At 47.8% G+C, this 22757-nt stretch overlaps 1 protein-coding gene across 1 annotated transcript in view; it reads left to right on the top strand.

Annotated features, from left to right (window-relative positions):
- The window catches only part of lrp4 (low density lipoprotein receptor-related protein 4), a 92430-nt gene that overhangs the window by 69562 nt on the left and 111 nt on the right, over positions 1 to 22757 (top strand). The window contains exons 10-38 of the mRNA XM_079997414.1: positions 18 to 152; positions 2034 to 2159; positions 2974 to 3204; positions 3931 to 4087; positions 4826 to 5043; positions 8358 to 8538; positions 9258 to 9376; positions 10384 to 10592; positions 10718 to 10799; positions 10904 to 11009; positions 11136 to 11337; positions 11467 to 11656; positions 12157 to 12288; positions 12392 to 12532; positions 12664 to 12750; positions 12840 to 13011; positions 13117 to 13279; positions 13865 to 14090; positions 14854 to 15157; positions 15366 to 15584; positions 16164 to 16298; positions 16387 to 16495; positions 16809 to 16953; positions 18157 to 18270; positions 18380 to 18485; positions 18569 to 18633; positions 19055 to 19142; positions 19246 to 19387; positions 20442 to 22757. The exon at positions 20442 to 22757 is cut by the window's right edge and continues 111 nt beyond it. Coding sequence (XP_079853540.1) covers positions 18 to 152; positions 2034 to 2159; positions 2974 to 3204; positions 3931 to 4087; positions 4826 to 5043; positions 8358 to 8538; positions 9258 to 9376; positions 10384 to 10592; positions 10718 to 10799; positions 10904 to 11009; positions 11136 to 11337; positions 11467 to 11656; positions 12157 to 12288; positions 12392 to 12532; positions 12664 to 12750; positions 12840 to 13011; positions 13117 to 13279; positions 13865 to 14090; positions 14854 to 15157; positions 15366 to 15584; positions 16164 to 16298; positions 16387 to 16495; positions 16809 to 16953; positions 18157 to 18270; positions 18380 to 18485; positions 18569 to 18633; positions 19055 to 19142; positions 19246 to 19387; positions 20442 to 20783 — 4646 coding nt within the window. The 3' untranslated portion in view covers positions 20784 to 22757. The remainder of the gene's footprint in view (positions 1 to 17; positions 153 to 2033; positions 2160 to 2973; positions 3205 to 3930; positions 4088 to 4825; positions 5044 to 8357; positions 8539 to 9257; positions 9377 to 10383; positions 10593 to 10717; positions 10800 to 10903; positions 11010 to 11135; positions 11338 to 11466; positions 11657 to 12156; positions 12289 to 12391; positions 12533 to 12663; positions 12751 to 12839; positions 13012 to 13116; positions 13280 to 13864; positions 14091 to 14853; positions 15158 to 15365; positions 15585 to 16163; positions 16299 to 16386; positions 16496 to 16808; positions 16954 to 18156; positions 18271 to 18379; positions 18486 to 18568; positions 18634 to 19054; positions 19143 to 19245; positions 19388 to 20441) is intronic.

The raw sequence follows: 22757 nt of genomic DNA, 5'->3' as shown, positions 1-22757 counted from the left end.
CCTCCGTTTGCGTGCAGGTCCGCGCTCCAGCGAGGGAAACTGCAACCAGAACAACGGCGGCTGCTCCCAGAAGTGTCAGATGGCGCGAGGACTGGTGCAGTGCACGTGTCACACCGGCTACCGGCTGATGGAGGACGGCCAGGCCTGCCAGGGTACGGCGCCGCGCTCGGAAGGGCTTTTAATATTCACCGCCTCTCTGGCCGTCATGGCCGCCGGGGCACTAAATTAACTTTGCTCCCAGCACGTAATGGAGACGGTGAATTTGTTTAAACGATTTCACGTCTGATCGAAACACTTTTGCTTGTTTGTTGTTTGTTTTCACCGTCACCCTCTCGCTGCTAATCCACCACAGCTGTCCCTGTGTGCCCGATCTGGATTAGCATTTGTATAATTAAATATTTTGCGAAACTATTTGGAAGCTTGTTATTTTCTATCTTTGTAAAATTCAGTGGGGTTTTTTTGGAAGTTGTCATTACCAGCCTGATCAGGAAGCGAATGATTGATTGATTGATTGATTGATCCTAAACAGGGCTGGACTGGGACAAAAGATTTGGCCGTGGCATTTTTGGCCCAGATGGCCCACCACAATTGGTCAGACACCACCCATCAGTACACCATCCTTGCGGTCCCCTTAAATATGTGTTAAATAAAAGTTACTCAGTGTACCCTGTAACCTGATTATACATTCATTCAGGTCCAGGATTGTCAGTATTACCTGACAAAGATCTACAAAAAGCTGTGCTACAATTTAAACAATGCCATACTGGTAATGAAGAAACAGTTGTTTGTTCACTTAACGCATGGAGCTGCTCCATCTAATTTCAGTTCATATGGATTTCAAGTATCCAAATGTTAATGATTGACATTGCATAAGGTTTACACAGTAGATCACCTTTTTGTTTTATATTAATGTTCAGAGAGGAGTAATAGTTAGATCTTAGTATGTGATAGGGCAGTTAAATCGATGGTGTGCTTGTTTGTCTGGGGAGTTTTTACCTGCAGTGCATGCTCCTTCCACGTGCAGGTGTGTGCTCGATGGACAGCAGCACCAAACGATTTGAACTTCCTGTTGATGGAGAGCTACCCCACAGATAGTCATAGCAGTAACCCATACTATATATATCCTAATAGTTACCACCATACCCGGCTGAAAAGAAACATTTATACATAATACATAAGCAGGCATACATTTTGGCACAGTAGAGCTACAGGTGTTCAGCCTTTTCACACATCTTTATCAAGGGAACCCTTAACATAATCATTTTAATAATAATATGATGCTATGGTGATATGGACCTAGGTCACTCGCAGGCCATGCTCACCACTTCACTCTGCTCCTGCTCACGTTGTCCGTCCTCGGCTTCCCTGTTACTTCGCTCCTCTCCATGCTCCTCTCCATGCTCCTCTCCATGGTCCTCCTCATGCATCTCTGCCTGCTCCTCTCCCTGCTCCTCTCCATGCTCCTCTGCCTTCCAGTAGCCATGACCAGCTTCCCCTCCTCCTTCAAGTTCCACCTGTTGCTGCACAATATCTGGTACTGTAGCTGTTGAAGCTACAGCCCCTGCACCAAACATGTCTGTTATTTTTGCACATTTGATGCCATCCACCTCTAGATTACATTTTTTCTTTGGCCCGCAACTTCTCTGCACTTCTGGCACTGAGCTACGGCATTTGCCATGAGAAAGGAGGGGGGGGGGGGGGGGGGCAATGTCAGTATAGAGAATAAACCCTTGGGCCGCTGTCCCTGCTGTATGGAACAGTCATGGACACATTTTTAGACAGAAATGATGCCTCTGAATGAATTAAGGGATATTTAGTCAAATCACCCTCTCTCTCTCTCTCTCTCTCTCTCCCTCCCTCCCTCCCTTCTCCAAATTCTCTCTCCACCTCCATCTCCTGCCCTCTCCCTCTCACCCTCTCTTATTCACTCTTTCTCTCCCTCCCTTCCCCATCTCTCTTTCACTCCCTCTCTTTCTTTATCTCTCCCTCCATCCTGTCTCCCCCTCATTCTCCATCTCTCTCCCTCTCTCCAGATGTGGATGAGTGTGCTCAGGAGGGCTACTGCAGCCAGGGCTGTACCAACACGGAGGGGGGCTTCCAGTGCTGGTGTGTGCAGGGCTACGAGCTCCGGCCCGACAAGCGCAGCTGCAAGGCTCTGGGTAAACCCCCCCACCACCACCACCACCCCCACCCCGTCTCTATCTCACCCCCAAAATAAAGTTCCAGGAGTAGAGAAATTCATGGCGGTCTTTGTGGGCTGCCCCCCGTTCCCAATAAAAACACACTCGCTCTGTGTTTGCATGTTTACGCTGGCCTCACGTGGTAACAGTATCCCCGACCCCCCGGCCCTGCCGAGGAGGTCGGGCTCATAGTCGAGTCTGGTCTGGATTTAGATCCAGGGTGCTGGCGAGCCGGTGGCACGGCGGCTCGTCAATCTGCGGCCCTATCGCTGCTGAACCCGGGTCGGGTCGTTTCGGGGGAAAAAAACACCCGGAACGCTGAGCGCTCACCAAGAAAAAGATTAATGTTGGATTTTATTAAAACTGACCATATCCTTCTACCGCCAATCTAGTTCTCTGCTTGACTTCTGGAATTCTGGCCCTTGTTGTAGCTCCATTCCATACTTTAGATTTCTTTTCCTGATCATATCTTAAGTTTTGAGAAAGATATGCTCTGTTTAACCCAGGAAAATGCACATGAAAAAACAGGAAGATTGTTTTATTGCTTTATTTTTCAAAACACAATAACATTCCAGGGATATCATATTTTAATGTGAACTCATTGTTTCTTATCTAGTTTAGTTAAATAATATTGACAAGTCATTTCCTAACCCGACGTATTCTAGTGAGATGGCTGTCGTAACAAGTGTGTGAAGACTGATGTTGAGGCAGAGCAGTGTTTGGGGTTTGAACCAGTTGGAGGTGCAGTGGGGGTAAACTCACTTCTCCTCTCTCGCCCCTCTCGTCCGTCCAGGTCCGGAGCCCGTGCTGCTGTTCGCCAACCGCATCGACATCCGGCAGGTTCTGCCCCATCGCTCTGAGTACACGCTGCTCCTCAATAACCTGGAGAATGCCATAGCGCTGGACTTCCACCACAGTCGCGAGCTGGTGTTCTGGTCCGACGTCACGCTGGACCGCATCATGAAGGCCAACCTCAATGGCTCCAACGTGGAGGAGGTGGTGTCCACGGGCCTGGAGAGCCCAGGTGGGTCAAAGGGAGGCCCGGCCGGTCCTTCTTCTCTGACTCTCTAATACATTAATTTTATATTGTGAGAGCGTTTTTTACTGCTTTCTTTTTTTAGCATGAGTTATAGTATTTTTTTAATGAGGTTGACTGCATGCGTTGCCACATAAGTTACTACACTCCAGAGTTCACACCAGGATTTTTAATTACCAGCCAACGTCTCCATAAGGATTACAGTTTGTTGGACAACTGATACAAATAACGGCCATATATAGTTCCACTGCTTGCACGGTGATGGACCGTACGTTCAATGGTCCTGGGTGACCTGGGTTCGAATCCAGCCTGTGCTCATTTGCTGCGTTTCTCCCCCTCTCTCTACCCCCCGTTTCCTGTCTCTCTCCACCGCTCTCTACAATTAAAAAAAAATAAAAAAAAATAAAAAAAAAAGCTGCCCAAACAATTTTGAAAAAAAAAATAATAATAATAAGATCATGTTTCCTACAAAGGGCTCAGTCCGCATGTGTCGTTCTCCTGGGGGAATTATCTTGGATCAATCAGGGCTTTGTTTCCCAAAAAGCTTTGATCTGACCAAATTCCTGAAGGTTTTTTACTTCCTAGTATATACTGTATACTCATTCAGTATTTTTGTCTGCCAGAAAGTCTGACAGGCTTTAGATTTGCCTGACTTGATTCTTAATGAGCGACTACAAGCAACTATAACCTTCCCATCATCCCTCCTGCTCCCAGGCGGCCTGGCCATAGACTGGATCCACGACAAGCTCTACTGGACGGACTCAGGGACGTCCCGCATCGAGGTGGCCAACCTGGACGGGACCCACCGCAAGGTGCTCCTCTGGAAAAACATGGAGAAGCCTCGCGCCATCGCACTGCACCCCATAGAGGGGTACGAGCACATGTTCACACTCCCACTACCCCCACCCCCACACACACACACACACACACACCACATTATTCATATAACTCACAGCATATGGCTCCAAAGGTATACACACTCATAGACGTATCCCCTGTAGATTTGCCCCAGTTGTAATGTGGCACACAGGCAGAGAGGGATTAAAGTTTGGCAGCCGAGCGTCGCCTCAAGGCGAGCATCTGTGTGGAACAACTATTTCATAAACGGCGACGCAGCTAACTATGTTTGTCCCCTCCTGCCTCGTATGCCGCACTTGCAGTTTGAAAGCTTTGGATGATACTCCAGAGAAATCTAAAGCTAGGAGTCTAATATGGCATATTAGGCAGCTCATTTACATGGGCTAATTGAAAATGTATTGAAGGGGGGGGGGGGGAGTTTGGCTGTTAGTACTGAGGCTGGTAAAAATGAAAGGATGTCAGCGAGAAGGACATATGCTCGTCCAAGTACAGCGCAATCCTGCTGATGTCACAGTGAAGGCTTCACACGCCTTCACATTTTAAAGTATACAGATTTTGTAGGTGAAGCAAGTCAAGGGGTGACGGAGAATGCGTCCCCATCACGCACCGTGCTTGTTTCGTTACATAAGTAAACTAAACACAACTAGAATAAAATCACACTGTTTTGGTTGCACAGGTATAGGTATTTTGGTATTTAAGGAAGCAAACTTATCTTGCGGGGCATTTCTCCGGCCCCACCTTCCCTCCACAGTAAGATCTACTGGACGGACTGGGGCAATACCCCTCGCATCGAGTACGCCAACATGGACGGCTCCAATCGAAGGGTCATCGCAGACACACACCTGTTCTGGCCCAATGGGCTGACAATCGACTACGCAGGACACCGCATGTACTGGGTGGACGCCAAGCACCACGTCATTGAGAGGGCCGACCTGGACGGACGCAACCGCAAGGCCGTCATCAGCCAGGGTGAGTGAATACACACTGTTCATATGCTGTAGTTTGTGCCTGTATATATTCTATATGTACTATACTATATACTATGTACAGGGGCACACACACTCCATTCATACACATACAGTAGGTTTGCTTATGTGTATATTTATATGTATACAGCCACAGTTGTAATGATATTTAGCACTGTGAGGGTGCTTCATTATACCACGTGGAGTTGATTATTTCCATATTTCCATCATAATATAAGTGTGTGTTTACAGTCGTTTGCACACATCCAATAAATGTCAGCAATAACTTCAATCTGGTGGCTCCGGCTGACGGTGCATCTGCTCACCTTGTTCATTCCTGTAGACGAAGCGTCATGTTTGTCATATTTTGTTTGGAAGCGGGCACATGCAGATTTACACCTCTGTGCACCGGGCATAATACTGATCATACACAAACACAATAAGGTTTAGACACACACACGCACCCGCACACATATAAGCGCTAGTTCGCCTGTCGGGCCTCATGCTGTAGTGAGATTTGGAGATCAAGTCTTCCAGAGAAGCAGCAGTATTGAGTTCCCTGCATCGGGCCACACTTCCCACTCAGAACTGGCAGGCGTTCGCAGCCTGAATCACACGTGACGCCGCTTCAAAGAGCGCTGCCAAGATACACAGCGAGGAGGACGATGGTGCTGAGGAGTGAGCCGTAAAAATGTGCACGATGTTTCCAATCTTGCCCCCGTTTAAATTAAACGGAACGGGGGAGCCTCTCAGAGGCAGTCCAGGCTTTCAGAGCCTAAAGGAAGAGAGCGGTGAGAGAGGGTTTGATGGAGGGGGGGCCCTGCGAGCGCTCCTTAATGATGTGTGCTCTCAGGATAAAAGGCTGTAATGGGCCTTGTCCTTCCACAGGAACCTTTGTTTGCTCAGACAACAGACGGGGCAAACCAGGCAAACACGTGTGTGTGTGTGTGTGTGTGTGTGTGTGTGTGTGTGTGTGTGTGTGTGTGTGTGTGTGTGTGTGTGTGTGTGTGTGTGTGTGTGTGTGTGTGTGTGTGTGTGTGTGCCTGGACATTGCGTGCATATTTTTGCACACGTTCCTTTGCAAGTTAAAAGATCTAAGCAAATTTGCTGTGGCCAAGAATGTATATAATGTGTGTGGAGTATCTGGAACTGGTGCCGGTTCCTCTCTCCACTGCATCCGGCAGGGAGGAGGGACGGGTGGGTGTCCGGAACGATGGCACTATCCTGCTTGGAACACCTGTGTTCATGTGGGAGAATAGGGGATGTGTGTGTGTGTGTGTGTGTGTGTGTGTGTGTGTGTGTGTGTGTGTGTGTGTGTGTGTGTGTGTGTGTGTGTGTGTGTGTGTGTGTGTGTGTGTGTGTGTGTGTGTGTGTGTGTGTGTACCTGGACATTGCGTGCATATTTTTGCACACGTTCCTTTGCAAGTTAAAAGATCTAAGCAAATTTGCTGTGGCCAAGAATGTATATAATGTGTGTGGAGTATCTGGAACTGGTGCCGGTTCCTCTCTCCACTGCATCCGGCAGGGAGGAGGGACGGGTGGGTGTCCGGAACGATGGCACTATCCTGCTTGGAACACCTGTGTTCATGTGGGAGAATAGGGGATGTGTGTGTGTGTGTGTGTGTGTGTGTGTGTGTGTGTGTGTGTGTGTGTGTGTGTGTGTGTGTGTGTGTGTGTGTGTGTGTGTGTGTGTGTGTGTGTGTGTGTCGGGGGGATTCTGTGTATGTGTGCATGCATGCGTGACTGTAGGTGTGAAGGTGAAAGAGGTAAGCGGAGGTAATGTGGATGACGCCCCGTTGACTTGCAGCTGCCTCCCCAGCTGTCCCGTAGAAAAGGAAGAAGATGCACAGGAAAAAGAAGTGGAGGTGGCTCCATCACCCCCCCCCCCCCCGCCACCCCAAATATACACACACACACACACACACACAGAGGTCAACCCATGCGTCCCTGCCTGGATAAGATCAGAAAACAGCCCCCCATGCAGCCAGTATCGGCTTTCACACACCTGGAGCAGTGGAGGGGGAGCCAGATGCTCTGAGATTAGAGGACGAAAACCTTTACACTTTACACTGAATACGGCTCAGGACAACAACCCAGGAGTCTGTTTCCTGCGACAAGTTCAGATCAGACACTCTTTGCCAAATTATTGGAACGGGACTTGAAACTAAGTAAATAAATTACATATATAAAATAATGACGTTATTTGACGTTTTGGATTTGGTGTTAACGTATTCACTGAAATGTTTCTCTATTTATGTTCGCAAATTGTGTGCATTTATTAATTAGTGCACTCGTGTTCATTGAAATGGGTAAAGGTCCAGCTGAGCAAACTACCCTCTGGCGGGCAGGGGCATTAAGGATCAGACTGTCCTGATCCGTTGTCGGATTCTGAATGCACTGAAGTGTATCGCACCAAAATGTACTCAGGCTTCCTACACGGCCTCAGGAAGATTAAGTTAATCGTTCCTATTAAAACATAAATTTATACGGCATCAAAAATAAAGAACCACTACAGAACAAGCACATATGTATATATACACACGGACCCTCATGAGTCGTCATCATTCTAGCTTCTCTCCAATTTTAGCTATTTGCCACTTGACATTTACAGTGCGCTGTAAAACACTGTCATTAAACTGAACAGTCACGATTTTTCAAAGCCCTGCGCCAGCGCACTCACCACAAGCTCCGTGGACCGGAGAACAGAAATAAAAGCCGGCTCCAAAAATCACTTTTTCCATCCATTCAGCACTCACATCAAAGTGGGCGTCGGAGTGAGAGGGAGAGAGAGGGAATGGGGGAGAGAGAGGTTCCCTGATGTTCCCTTCCATCCTCCTTTCAGACTCATGGCTGTGCTGCCATATTCAGGTTCTGGACAGAGAGTCCGTGCTCCTAGAGGAAACCCCACAGTGCTCGTCTTCCATCGGCGTCCCCGCCGCCTCGGAGGGGCTGATGGAAGTCCTCTAATGGAAAGCAGCTCTGGTTCTGGTCTGACAGCGTGACATCAGTCCAGGCCGCAGCGCCGAGCGGGAGGGCGTTGCTTTTGGACGGCAGCTTTTCCGAGACAGGCCAAATGCTACATTGATTCCTTTCTATATTTGCTTAGCGGACAGATGCATTACATCTCTGAGCGATCGTCGGTATTATTAGTTCATTATCAAATGCGATTCCAGGTATGTCCGAACGTATTTATGATCGACTTTGATCGTTTCCCTCCTCGACAAACGGATGCTTGTTCAGGGCTTGTATGGAGACCTGCAAGTGGTTTTAGCCTTTTATTTGAATTTTCTATCTCCCTCTCCGTCCATCCCCCCTCAGGCCTTCCGCACCCGTTTGCCATCACGGTGTTTGAGGACAGCCTCTACTGGACGGACTGGCACACCAAGAGCATCAACAGCGCCAACAAGTTCACCGGCAAGAACCAGGAGATCATCCGCAACAAGCTGCACTTCCCCATGGACATCCACACGCTGCACCCGCAGAGGCAGCCCGCAGGTAGGTGTCTCCCACAGGCGCAAAACACCGCCACACAATTAACAGCCCCTAGCTTTCCCAATCTTTCATAATGTCTTGTCTGAAGGTGTCTCGATGAAGCTGGACAGAATGTGGAACCTCTTTTAACTTATTTTGCTCCAGTTCCTCCCTGAAATAAATCACAACCTTTCAACGGGTCACCATCTTTGACCCATCATGTGAGGTCGGTGAGAAACCAGTCAGGCAGTGGGAGGGACTGTCCTGCCCGTCTCACTCAGGCGGTTAGAGCCTCGGGGGTCCGACAGCAACTTTTGGAAGTGGTTGCCAAGTTGGCAACCATTCATCAGCTGTTGGTTGCCAAGACTGACAAAATGGTTTTATAATTGAGTGATAATAATTATAATCCATATTGCAATATTTGAAATAAATCAGTCGTCCAAGATTGCTCAGTTTCATCCTCATTTCATTCAACCTCCATAACGGAGGTTCTTATTTTTAATTTCTTTTATAAACATATAAAAAGTGGTTGACAAATGGGCAACAAGACCACACAAGATGGCTGACAATGGCCCAAATCCGGTTTCCCCGGGCAACGTTGTTGCAAAAAAATGCGGAACACCTCTAAGATTAGAAATGTATTTCCATTTTTAGTAGACTTGATAGATAATTGAAAGATATGGGACCATAACCTTTAAAAATCGGACTCTGATGCCTGCCTCGCTCCGTCTCTCCCCTAGGCGGCAGGAACCGCTGTGGTTCCAACAATGGCGGCTGCAGCCACCTCTGCCTCCCTAGCAACAAGACCTACACCTGCGCCTGCCCCACCGGCTTCAAAAAGACGGACCACCAAAGCTGTGCCAAGAGTGAGTGTCAACTTTTTCTCTGCTGTTTTGGTTTTAGGCAATTTATTCTGCACTTATTCTGTGTTCCGTTAGTAATTCTAAAATATGACAGAGAATGACATTTCTTGCTTAAAAAGTAGTCTATGTATTTAGATGATGACAAAAAGTATATTTTAACATATTCAGGAATCTCTATCCACCGGCCCTACATGTCTCGTATATATAATAATAATTATATTTTATAGTTGTTATTATAAATTATTCAACTGCATATTCAGTTCTCTAAATCACCAATAGAACGACAGTTTTGAGTGTTGGCTCCTTTATTAAAGCTGTATTATTCGTCGAGCACTGTCACCACAGGCCTTGCACATTCACCTCTGAGGGCTGTTCACAGATCATTAAACTAAAAAAAAAAAAAAAAAGATAAAAGCTTCGATGCAGAAAGGAGATAAATACACCTCTGTGATTTCTGCCTAAGTTATGAATATGATCACAGATGTTAAAATTGGGTTTCAAAATCTAAAGAAATAGAAGTGATTATGGAACCCATGCACAGCCAATACTAGTGAGAGTTTATTTTATATCTTTTAAAGTTCTTGTCATTTTTTTATCAGAAAAATAAAATGTTAAATTATAAAATGTATTAGATGACTTGTGACAAATGCCAGATATCAACAAAAAACAAGACCAAATGAAATTACGACAGACATTTATAAAATGGTTTTAGAAAATTAAATGAAAATTATATGAACTACTTGTCTTAAATTGATTTATGCCGTTTTGAAGATGCATTCCGATTAAAATGATCAAAGCTTAAGGCTATTTGCTGTTAACACGAGTGTAATACATTGTAAATTTGTGATTTTTACCAATATGTGCAGATAGAAAGATTAACTTTAATGTGTAAAATAAGAATGCTGTGATGTCAGGGAAGTGTTGTGTGTTAGTGTTGTTGTTCTGTGTTCTATGTTGACCCCCATTGTTAAACCTAGAGCACTGACAGAAGACCTTTGGTCTTTAATCAGGTCTTGACAAGTTCCTGCTTTTTGCCCGAAGGACGGACATCCGACGAATCAGCTTCGACACCGAGGACATGTCAGACGACGTCATCCCTTTGGCCGACGTGCGCAACGCGGTGGCGCTGGACTGGGATGGCAAGGACGAATACATCTACTGGACGGACGTCACCACCGACTCCATCAACAGGGCCTTGTGGAACGCCACCAAACAAGAGGTCAGTCGCTTCTCCCCATGACTCTAATTTATCCTGTTAATTGAATAATACAAGTTAATGCAACCATGCCCCCTACTGGAGACAGTACAGAACTGCACTCATTGGTGGTTCTTGTGTATCCTCAGGTGGTGGTGGACACCAGCTTGGAGAGTCCAGCTGGACTGGCTATCGACTGGGTGACCGACAAGCTCTACTGGACCGATGCTGGTAAACCCTGTTTATTACCGTGCATCTCTCCTCGAATCGTCCCAGGGTGACCATTATGGCGGTTTGCGTCGTTTTGTTAATGTTGGCGTGCTTTCCGTTACCAGGAACCGATCGTATTGAGGTGTCCAACGCTGACGGCAGCATGCGCACCGTGTTGATATGGGAGAACCTGGACCGACCCCGGGACATCGTGGTCGACCCGATAGGAGGGTGAGACGGCACAACAGTAATTCCAGTTTCAAAATCCCGAAAAAAGTGGTTCACAAAGTAGTACAGCAAATCCACAAGTGAAGTTTCATTACACAACAATAATCCACGTTGTTTGTTTCCTGTCAGCTTCATGTACTGGACGGACTGGGGCGCCAACCCTAAGATCGAGCGCGCTGGAATGGACGCTTCCAGCCGCATCGTCATCATCTCTTCCAACCTGACGTGGCCCAACGGCCTCGCCATTGACTACGAGACCAAACGCCTCTACTGGGCCGACGCCGGCATGAAGGTCATCGAGTATGGAAACTTTGACGGCTCCGACCGGCAGGTAGACGCGATTTTCTTCATGCAATACTTAAATCTTTATTGGCGAATGGTAATTTCACTGCATTTAATTTTAGCGGGGTGAGATGTCTTATTGCCCGTCCTCCCTCTCTGTCGTGGACCTCGCGTTCAGGTTCTGATCGGCAGCCAGCTGCCTCACCCCTTCGGCCTGACGCTGCACGAGGACAAGCTGTACTGGACGGACTGGCAGTCCAAGAGCATCCAGAGTGCCGACAAGCTGACGGGCCTGGGACGCCGCACGCTGGCCGAGAACCTGGAGAACCTGATGGACATCCACATGTTCCACCACCACCGGGAGACGGGTACGGCTCCCTACAAGTGTGTATGTGTAGATACGAGGAGGCTGTTGTATGACACACCAGGCGGCCATGTGTAGCCTCCCCTCTACAAGCACTGAGAATCATCCCATCACACTCCTCTGATCTGAACCCTTCCCCAAAGCCCGGCTCCGGTGTCCTCCCCGACACTAGAGGGATTAGGGACCTGGTAAGCGGATCCCATTGCCCCGGCTCAAAGGGCAAACGGCACCCGAGGTGCTGCATACCGAGCTGAGCACTCTCTGTTCCCAGTGACGTTCAGGGTTTTCTGTTGTTTCCCGAGCTCCTGGAATGCTTTTGTTGTGGTCGTCCACCCTGCCAGTCCCGTCTTACCTGTCAGACCTACCTTCCCCATTTTTTCTCTTTTAATTACGGAGAAACCCCCGGAGGTTAGAGGATTTGTTGTGTTTGTCTTTCAGACCTTCAGCCGACCTAGCTGTGTCGGGCAGCGCGTCGGTAAAGTCTTTGTTTGTCTTTGTCCGCAGTGTTGAACCCGTGTGCCTTGAACAACGGAGGCTGCAGCCACCTGTGCCTCCTGGCCCCGGCGCCCAAAGCCTCCAGCTGTGCCTGCCCCACTGGCATCAACCTGCAGCTGGACGGGAAGACCTGCACCCACGGTACGATCAAAGCCACCGGGACCTTTTCACCAAATCGAGAATAACTTGGAAAAAAAAAAAAAAGAGTTGGTCAACCTGGCCCTCCTTCACTGCGTCTGTGCAGGGATGAGCAGCTTCCTGATCTTTGCTCGGAGGACGGACATCAGGATGGTGTCTCTGGACATCCCTTACTTCGCCGACGTGGTCTTGGCCGTCAACAGCTCCATGAAGAACACCATCGCCATCGGCGTCGACCCCAAAGAAGGTGTGTGTGTCTTGTGTCACGTGTCTGCATATGCATTTAGTGCGTTGGTGTGTGTTCTGTGTTTCAAATGAAAGAGAAGGGTTCCATAGCGGCGTACGCATGTTGATGTGTGCATTTGGCGCCCCCTGCAGGTAAGGTGTACTGGTCAGACAGCACGCTGAAGAAAGTCAGCAGAGCCAACATCGACGGCAGCGAGCACGAGGACATCATCTCCTCCGGTACGATCACATCAGATCCCGTGTTCTGTACGTTAACACCTGTCCCGGTCTTGATATTCTCATCGCCCTCTGTCCGTCTTCGCTCACAGGACTGATGACGACAGACGGACTCGCCGTGGACCCCCTGGGCCGGAAGATCTACTGGACCGATACCGGAACAAACCGGATCGAGGTGGCCAACCTGGATGGCTCCATGAGGAAAGTTCTTATTTGGCAGAACCTGGACAGCCCGCGGGCCATCGCCCTCTACCACGAGATGGGGTGAGATTATTCTCTGATTTACTCCTCGGAGCTCAGGCCCCACATCCAAACTCCATATTCAGTCTGACCCCCGCGTCGTTCTCCCCCTCTTGTTGTCTCCCACAGCTACATGTACTGGACGGACTGGGGGGAGCACGCTAAGCTGGAACGTTCTGCCATGGATGGAACCGACCGCCTGGTTCTGATCAGTAACAACCTGGGCTGGCCCAACGGCCTGGCCATCGACCGGGCCGGGTCCCAGCTGCTGTGGGCCGATGCTCACACGGAGGTTAGTGGCGCTGCCTCCACCACCTCCCTGCACCGCCTTTACTCATGATAAGACCTCTGTGGCTTTGGCATTGTAGGCTAAATATCAGGCAACCAAAAATATCCCAACACTGAAAGCTCCACTATAAGTTGAAACCTTTTGACTCCGTCAGCAGGTTTTTTTGCCTGATGATGACCCCTTCTTTGCTCCAAATCTTGTAATATACAGTATAAGGGAGCTTTCATTTTTCTGTGCAGGTATTGTCTGATGATGATGATTTTGGATATTGTATCTGATTAGATCAGTGGATTCCTTTTGTTTTGCCTTACTCTTGATATATCTAAATATGAATCCAGATTTTATTTTTATTTTTTTACATAAGTTTACATGAAAAATTCAAGATATTTGCTTTGAAATGTAGTGCATAAGAGTCAAGTCTCCAAAACTGAATATACAGAACCTAGAAAAAATGTATCGAAGTACTGTGTCCACCACATGCAAAACTTTGGATGTGCGGTTACTATCTGTGTTCACTGATCTAACGGTCCATCCTCATGGTGGTCTCGCTGAGGTAGCTAACGTCTCTCCTCTCTCTGGACCCCGCAGCGCATCGAGGCATCGGATCTGAACGGGCAGAACCGCCACACCCTGGTGTCGCCGGTGCAGCACCCGTACGGGCTGACGCTGCTCGGCTCCCACATCTACTGGACCGACTGGCAGAGCCGCAGCATCCAGCGGGCCGACAAAACCACGGGCACCAACACCATCACCGTGTGCTCCAACTTGCCGGGCCTGATGGACATCCAGGCTGTGGACCGCGAGAAGCCGCTGGGTAAGTCTGCAGGCAGGACGGTCAAACGGGATCATTTGAAATTGGCTTGGGTGATTCTGCAAAGTTCGCCAGTATACAATTTTGCAGGGAAGTGGGATCCGATCACCAGTGGTTACTGGACAGCTCTGAGCGGAGAAAGGGAGAGCCTCTGCCCTCTCCCTTTCTCTCTCTCTCTCTCTCTCTCTCTGTCTCTCTCTCTGTCTCTCTCTCTCTCTCTCTCTCTCTGTCTCTCTCTCTCTCTCTCTGTCCCTCCCTCTTCCCCTCTCCGCTCCAGTTTCAGAACACGGTAAACTGCGCTTACACCGGCTCAATGCTCAGATTTTTCCTGGCGGATAAAAGATAATAATAATAATAATAATCATCGTCTGTCATCAATGTCATCTGCCCAAGCCTAACTTGAAATCCATCTTCCGCAAAGCAAATCAATCGAATCATCTCTCTCAAATTCTAATTGAAAGTGCTGTGTTGGCATGAAAGCCATGAGAACCGTATTTCCAAAGCATCTAAAACCAACAAACAAGAAAAAATGTGAAGCACGACAACAAACGAACAATGAAGTAGAATATACAATACATCCAAATAAGAGATGTGAGTGAATGGATGAACAAATAAACTGTACAGGAAAAAAGATAAATATATACATGCTGTATATAATGTATGAATATAAATTAATATATGAATTTAAATATAAAAAATTATATATAATAAATAATCAAAATAGAGTACATATTCAAAGAATGTCATCTGCCGCTCCCCCTCTCAGGGTTTAATAAGTGCAGCAGGAGGAACGGGGGATGCTCCCACCTCTGCCTCCCTCGTCCAAACCGGACGTCCTGCGCCTGTCCCACCGGTGTCTTGCTCAAGGGCGACGGCAAGTCGTGCGACGACTCCCCGGAGACGTATCTGCTGTTCTCCAACCGCGTCAGTGTGCGCAGGATCTCCCTGGACACCAGCGACCACACGGACGTGCACGTGGCCGTCCCCGAGCTGCACAACGTCATCTCACTGGACTACGACAGCGTGGACGGGAAGCTGTACTACACTGACGTGACGCTGGACGTCATCAGGTGCCAAGATTCAGATCTGTCTGTCTGTCTGCTGTCATCTATACATTTGTCTGTCTATCTATGTATCTATCTGTCTGTCTGTCTGTATATCCACCATCTGTCTGTCTGTCTGTCTGTCTGTCTGTCTGTCTGTCTGCTGTCTGTCTATCTCTGGAGGTGTTGGTGTCATAGAACTTCATGCAAGCCTCGTGGTCTTCCTGTTCTTCAGGCGCTCCAACCTGGACGGCAGCGGCATGGAGACGGTGATCAGCCAGGGCCTGAAGACCACGGACGGCCTGGCCGTGGACTGGGTGTCCCGGAACATGTACTGGACGGACACGGGACGCAACACCATCGAGGTGGCCCGGCTGGACGGGACCTGCCGCAAAGTTCTGGTCAACAACAGCCTGGACGAGCCCAGAGCCATCGCCGTGTTCCCCAGTAAAGGGTAAATCCTCGTCATGGTCATCGATGAGCGTTGGTTTTGCTGCCTCCATGTGCGTGGCGAAAGTTCTCCCGTACCAAATTCACTGGTCGGGACATTCACAATTCCCACAATTTTACTGCAAACAAATTGCATCGGAAGATTTGAGAAAAGCAACGGTCACAAAAAAACTCAGCTAAATCCTGGAGGGATTGTTGAAAGGTTAAAAGCAACCTTTCACAGGAAGTTGTTTCTCCCGTCTACTTTGTTGTTGTTTGGGCAAACAGTCAGCCTTTTCTTTGCTGTGATTGGTCGGCTGCTTGAAATAGCAGTTGACGTCGTCATGAGCTTTTCTAAAAGTTTTGAGTTGGGTTTTTTTTACTCCGCTTTGCCAAAAAAGGGAGCGGCACTTTTCACAAGGATTCCCGTAGTATTCTATGTATGGAAAGGGGGGAGAAAGTTGGGAGACAAGTGGCAAGTGAGTGTTGGGTTGAGAGAGCGTGGCCACAGCTGCAGGTTGGTTCTGCATATAATTGTGTGTATTTTGCAGCTTCCTTTCATGTTTGGAGGAGTCCTTCATTCCGTTTCCTCTTCTCTCTGCAGCTTCCTGTTCTGGACCGACTGGGGTCACATCGCCAAGATCGAGCGCTCCCACCTGGACGGCTCGGACCGCAAGGTTCTCATCAACACGGACCTGGGCTGGCCCAATGGTCTGACCCTGGACTACGACACGCGGAGGTCAGGAAGGGCGGGTCTCAGCGGGCGAGGGGGAGGGGTGGTTCCCGTCACCGGGAGCAGAGTCACTGACCTGTTTCCTTCCCTTCAGGATCTTCTGGGTGGACGCTCATCTGGACCGCATCGAGAGCTCGGATCTGAACGGGAAGCTGCGTCAGATCCTCGTCAGCCCCGTATCCCACCCCTTCGCCCTCACCCAGGTACCCCCCCCCCCCCCCCGGCTGCCTCCCCTCACCCATCCAGTCCCTGTGTGACCCCCGACCCCCGACTCAACTCGACTTACACTGGACTCATCTGGCATTCTCTCTACTTCCCTTCATTTCTGACCCTCATTTTCCTTCCCTCCTTTTTTTCCGCCCCTTCCTTTCTCTTCCTCCCGTCCCCCTGCTCCTTGTCTGTGGTTTTCCTCCCTTTCTCTCTCTCTTTTCTCCTCTTGTTTTTCTCTCCTTCTCCTCCTTTCCCCAGTTGAAGCCGGTCTCCTCCCCTCTAACTCCTTTCTCCCGACTCTCGCAGCAAGACCGCTGGATCTACTGGACGGACTGGCAGACCAAGTCCATCCAGCGTGTGGACAAGCACACGGGCCGCAGCAAGGAGACGGTGCTGGCCAACGTGGAAGGCCTCATGGACATCATAGTGGTGTCCCCAAACAGACAGACAGGTGAGGCGGTGGGGGCTTGGTTTTTTCCTCCGCTGCTGTTCTCAAAACGTTGAGACTTCCAGACTCTGAAGTGACTGCTTCAGTGACGGCGTGCGGGGGGCGCAGGGTCAAGTGCAGCTTTAGCAGGATGTGTTCCAATGTCCTGTGGTGCACTATGAAGGGGAGTCCACAGGGCACGTTGCCATGTCAAGTGAGCTTCCAAACAGTAGGGGGCGACAAAGTATCTAGCAGTGGACTGCAAAGGGAACAATTGAGTGTACATTTTACCCACCGTGCGGTGCGAGGATCCAAAAAAAAAAAATGCCGGTGCATAGCGCTACCGACTGTTATATTTGTGTATTACAACTATAGATGGATGGATGGATAGATACTTTATTCATCCCCAAGGGGAAATTGCAATGTCCCGGCAGCTCGTACCAACACAATAGGCTAAATAATAATAATGCAAAACAATTAAATATATGAAAAAATGTGGATAATATAAATATATATTTGTGTGTGTGTGTGTGTGTGTGTGTGTGTATATATATATATATATATATATATATATATATATATATATATATATATATATATATATATATATATAATACAATAAACAGTTAACTGTACCTAATAATGAATCTGCCAATACACTTAACCTAATGATGACCGGGACGGTAGCTCAGGAGGTAGAGCTGGTCGTCTAGTAATCTAAAGGTTGCTGGTTCGATCCCAGGCTCCTCCTGCTAGCGTGCTGTAGTGTCCTTGAGCAAGACACTTAACCCCTCATTGCTCCTGATGGCTGCATCCGTCGGTGTTTGAATAATTGTAAGTCGCTTTGGATAAAAGCGTCTGCTAAATGACTAAATGTAATGTAATGTAATGATAACAACAACAACAACAACAACAACAACAATGTAACTTAAAATCAGAAAACAATTAAAGATTAAAAATATCTGAAAAATAAAAGGTCATGTCCAAAAATAGAAAAAAATGAACTATACAGTCTTATACAATAACTTATTGTTTCTTAAATTGTGCGAGAGAGCTTCACGAGAGACGTCACAAAGTTTTATCCAGTCAAATTCTTTCCGTTCTTCATACCAATGACCCAGTCGTTCATAGCTTATTATAAATGCCATCATTTGTGGAGGGAACGTAGGGGACTCCGCCTTCAACCCTGATCGTTCTGGAGATGTGACGCTATGTCGTCTGTTTCAGGGACGAACCTTTGTGGCGTGAACAACGGAGGCTGCACACATCTCTGCTTCGCCAAGACCAACAGCTTTGTGTGCGCCTGCCCCGACGAGCTGGACGGCCGAGCCTGCTCCACCAGTGAGTTTCAAAGTCACGTCACCTACCGATTCCCCCGTGTGTGTCTGAAAGCTGTATGTGATTAATGAAATGTTTGGTTGAATTGAAATTTTTGTGTCTCGTCTTTTAGTCTCTGGTTACGTCCCCACGTCACCAACCAGAGGGACCACCGTCGTACCCAACAAACTCCCCAAAGCGCCGACAGACAAACCCCAAGGGGGACCGCCGCTTGTCAAGTACGGCTGCTCTTTGAAAGCCTCTTTGTTTGGGTGTAGGAACTTGTATTCAAACGTTCTTCTTTGTTTGTCTCGTGTTGTAGCTGCACTGACAAAAACCTAAACATAGAGGGATGCTTGCAGAGCGACGTGGTCACAGCTCCTAGTGGTCAGTACTAAATATTATTGTTGTTTTTATGGTCGTTACTGTTATCTCAACAACTGCATTTCAGACAACTTAATCAAGTTATTTAGACAAGTGCAGCGTGTAAAATGAGATGTGCTGAATGGGATGTTGGGGATGTTTGAAATCAGCGTCTGCATTAATCTCAAGTCTTCCATTGGAGTTTCTATGTCATTTCACAAGATGGCGCCACTATCTAGTGTTGGGGAAAAGTATGTAGACAGAGTGATACAAAGGGTGTGAAACCAGGCAGAGAAGTGGTTCCCCTTGACAACAGTCATTAGTGACAGATCAGCAGTCAATATTCAGAAATCACTGGTTGCCGATTGCCGCTATTGAACAATCAGAATCGAGTATTCCACGGAGCCGTGTGATAATACCTAATAAACATCTTTGCCTTTCCCAGGGGAAGGACTTCATATCAGTTATGTTATCGGTGGCGTCCTGACCATCCTGGCCATTCTGATCCTTATTGCTGCTTTTATTATTTACAGGTAAGTTCTGTAAGGTTACAAACACCCAAATAAAAATTAATTTACTTTATTCACCGGATTAAACAACAAGCTGCGTGTCCTGCGTCCGTCTTCAACCCACCAGGCATAAGAAATCCAAGTTTGCCGACCCGGGGGTGAGCAACCTGACGTACAGCAACCCCTCGTACCGGACCTCCACGCAGGAGGTGAAGATCGAGGCCTCGCAGAAGCCTCCCATCTACAACCAGCTCCGCTATAAGAAAGAGGTGACGTACCTGCGTTTGCCCCGCGCCGCGGGCCGCGCTCGGCCCTTTTTATTAAAAAGCTAGCGGACTGATGAGACGAACCCATGGCGGTTAATACCGAGACTGTGCAGATGTTTGGGCCGGTAACCGCCAAGGTGTTCGTCCCTCCCTGGTGCTGGAGGCTGGTTCATTTGGAGGATGTTGACCCTCATCTCTTCCTCTCTCTCCCCCCTCGCTGCAGCTCTCTCATCCTTACAACTCCCTCTCTCCCTTTATCTTTTGACCCACTTGTCCCGCCCAGGTAGTCCCACTGCATGAAGGCGTTTTCAGTGCTGTTCTCTCTGACGTGGTGTTCTTTGTTCTTTTTTTCTTGTGTATTCATGCTTTCTCTTTTTCCTATCCGGTCTCACCGCATGCACACTAAAAAAAAAAGTATCTATTTCTGTGCAGTGTTAAAGCCGCGTTCCCTTAATGGCCAGAGCATGTTAACGTGTGCAGTTCTCAGCCGGCGTCGCAGTGCGACCCTTTGACCTCTGATCTTTTCCACAATGTCGAAAAAAACACGGGTTATTCGTGAATGATGAACATGTAGAACTCAAACAACAGCTGGAAAAAAAGACTAACCCAGGAAGCAAATGACTGCATCATAGCTTGTACCTGCTTATTAGGTACAAGCTCATGATTTGATTATTGATTAAATCTGATATTGATGAGACGGCTCACGCGGCACTTCTATGTTTATATGGTGGCATTTTATACTTTTCAGTTTACGAAACAATTTCAAAGAACAAATTAAGTCTGATACAGAAATCATATATTTCAATTCATTCGTGACTATGCTGGCATTTAACTGAAGTGGGAAATGCTGCATAACTTACAAAGCAAGTATCAATATTACATTTGCGTATCAGTATTGTTGGGGTATCAATATTAGTATTTTTTATCTATATAGTTTAAAGTCAGCCTGAGCTGCTGTGCATGAGAGCGCCTCTGCCTTGTTGTGAAGTGATTTGCCGTCGCTTCTTGACCGCTGCTGAACGCGCCCCGGCCTCACCGCCTCCGTCATGTCCCTCAGGGAGGAGGGGACGGCGGCTACACCAAGGAGAAGATCCGCATCGTGGAGGGCGTGTGTCTGCTGTCCAACGAGGAGCTCTACTGGGACGACCTGAAGCAGATCAAGCCGTCCCGCGGCGGCCTGCACGCCTGCATGCGCACCGACACGGTGTCCCTGCAGGCCAGCAGCGCGTCGCTGGACGACGGGGAGACGGAGCAGCTGCTGCAGGAGGAGGCGTCCGAGTGCTCCTCCATCACCACCCTCACCCCGTCCACCGTCACCCCGCAGCGCCACGCCCAGCACAGCCTGCCCGACACCGGCTGGGCCTCCGCCCGCAAGCCCTCCACCGAGAGCCAGGTGTGAGGGAGTCTCCACACCCGCCGTCCCCGCCACCTCTGTGCTTCTCCACCCTGCATACAAACATATTTATATCCAATACAAGTTATATATCGCTAATCTAGGTACAGATAGGAAGGTACGCAGCAGAACGACAGATCAAACTTTGTAAAGAACCGGACGCGGCTCAGCGCTCGACATGAACAAATCGTAGTCGTAGTTCACGTTGTGGCGAAACTTTTCTCCGTCCGACGCACCCGCATCCTCATGAACACACACGCACACACACGCACATGCACGGATACAAACTGTGTGACCGTGCACGGAGCTTCTGCCTAAAGGCGAACACGACAAATGATTAAGACAAAAAGTGGGCATGGCAGCATGAGGAATCCTCCGGTGGACGGAGCGTGCTGAGAGACTCGAGTTCCCCCGGAGCCTCTTCCAGAGGACGCTGACTTTCCAAGCGAGAGACGCTTCTTTGTGTATAACTTTGCATTTTTTTTGGTGAAGTCGTTTTGTTTTTTTTTTGTTGTTTTTTTTGTTTGTTTTTGTTTTTTTGACAAAGTTAAAACGCCGTACTGGTGGACTGTGTAACAAAACGCCCTCTCTAACGCCACTCACCAGTCGCCATGTCTTTACGAACTCTATTTATGAACGTTTTATACTTAAGAGTGGGTTTGCTGATTTCAGAGAATGGAGAGTGTTGTGTAGAACTATGTACAGAAGACCCAGTTATTAAAGTTATATTTATGACAGTGCCAAAGGTGAGGGCTTCACAAGGTCTCAATACTTTTCTCTTCTTCTACAGTATACTACACGTGTATCTAACGGATTGTGTGTTCCCCTTGACTCACGACAGACTGGAAGGTCTTTTCCTCCCCAGAGACGATCCCCTTCCCTTCCCGGAGGAATCGGAAGAAAAGACTTTGTCCGTCATATCGAATGACAGCGAAGGTCTTTTCATACTAAACACAAAATGAAAAACCTGAAAGGAGACTTTTTCTTTTTTCACAAGATCAGAAAAATAGAACAGTGCTGATCCTCCGTGCCGAGGAAGCCACGATGAAGTAAAGCCGAAGTGCCAAACATCTCCTTCTCCCCTTCCCTCTCCTCCTCCTTTGCCTCCTTCTCCTCCTTCTTCTCCTTCTCCCCCTCCTCCTTCCCCTTCTTCTCCTTCTTCTTCAGTTGCTTTTCTCTTCCTAGTAGATTTTAAAATGCATGTCATGCTCCTGCAGAATTCCCAGGAAAGTAGAACTACTCACGCTCACTCTGTAACTCGGTGTACTCTCACAGTATCTACGGTAGTAAAGTATAGCAAAGGACTCCCTGAATATATAATGAAAACACACTGTGCATATCTGATCCCATCACGCAGTGAGGGTTTTTAGTTTAGAATTATATCACTGACAACTTAATAAAGCATTAATTTAATACAGGTGAATATATTATGTATTGCTTTAACATTGAAAAGTGCCATTTTATCACTTAAAATATGGTGTAAGGAGGTATATTACAATATTGAGAAATATCAGTTAGATTTTTCAGACCATGTATTTTGAAGTATGTTCTCCACCGTCAGCGTGTTGCTGATCTGCTGCTAGACGACGCACTGAGGCCGACACACGAGGGTCTTGGCAGCTACACAACCAGTCTCATCGAGCGATCAGACCATTGATCGCTGCGACACACAGCCCCTCCCACTCTGCAAGCATCAATAACTACAGGTTCCTATGTTGCAGACAAAGGCAAACATTTGTGTTGAAGATACTGTGTTGTTGTATAGTCTTTTGTACAAAGGGATTTCATGATCGTTTTGACTCGTATTAATTTTACTCACTGGAGAAGAACAATTTTTGTTTTGCTGGATTCTTTTAACCACTGTTTCCAAGCCTTGTAAATTATAGGGAAGATGCCAGTTATTTAATAGTGCTCTTTTATGTTATGAAATATTGGTCGCATATAGTTGTTGTAAAGGTAACAAAAAAGAGGTATTTATGG

Source organism: Zeus faber, assembly GCF_960531495.2.
Source record: "Zeus faber genome assembly, chromosome: 3".
Taxonomy (NCBI): Eukaryota; Metazoa; Chordata; class Actinopteri; order Zeiformes; family Zeidae; genus Zeus; species Zeus faber.
The sequence above is the reverse complement of the archived record's forward strand: the minus strand, read 5'-3'. Positions and strand labels throughout refer to the sequence as shown.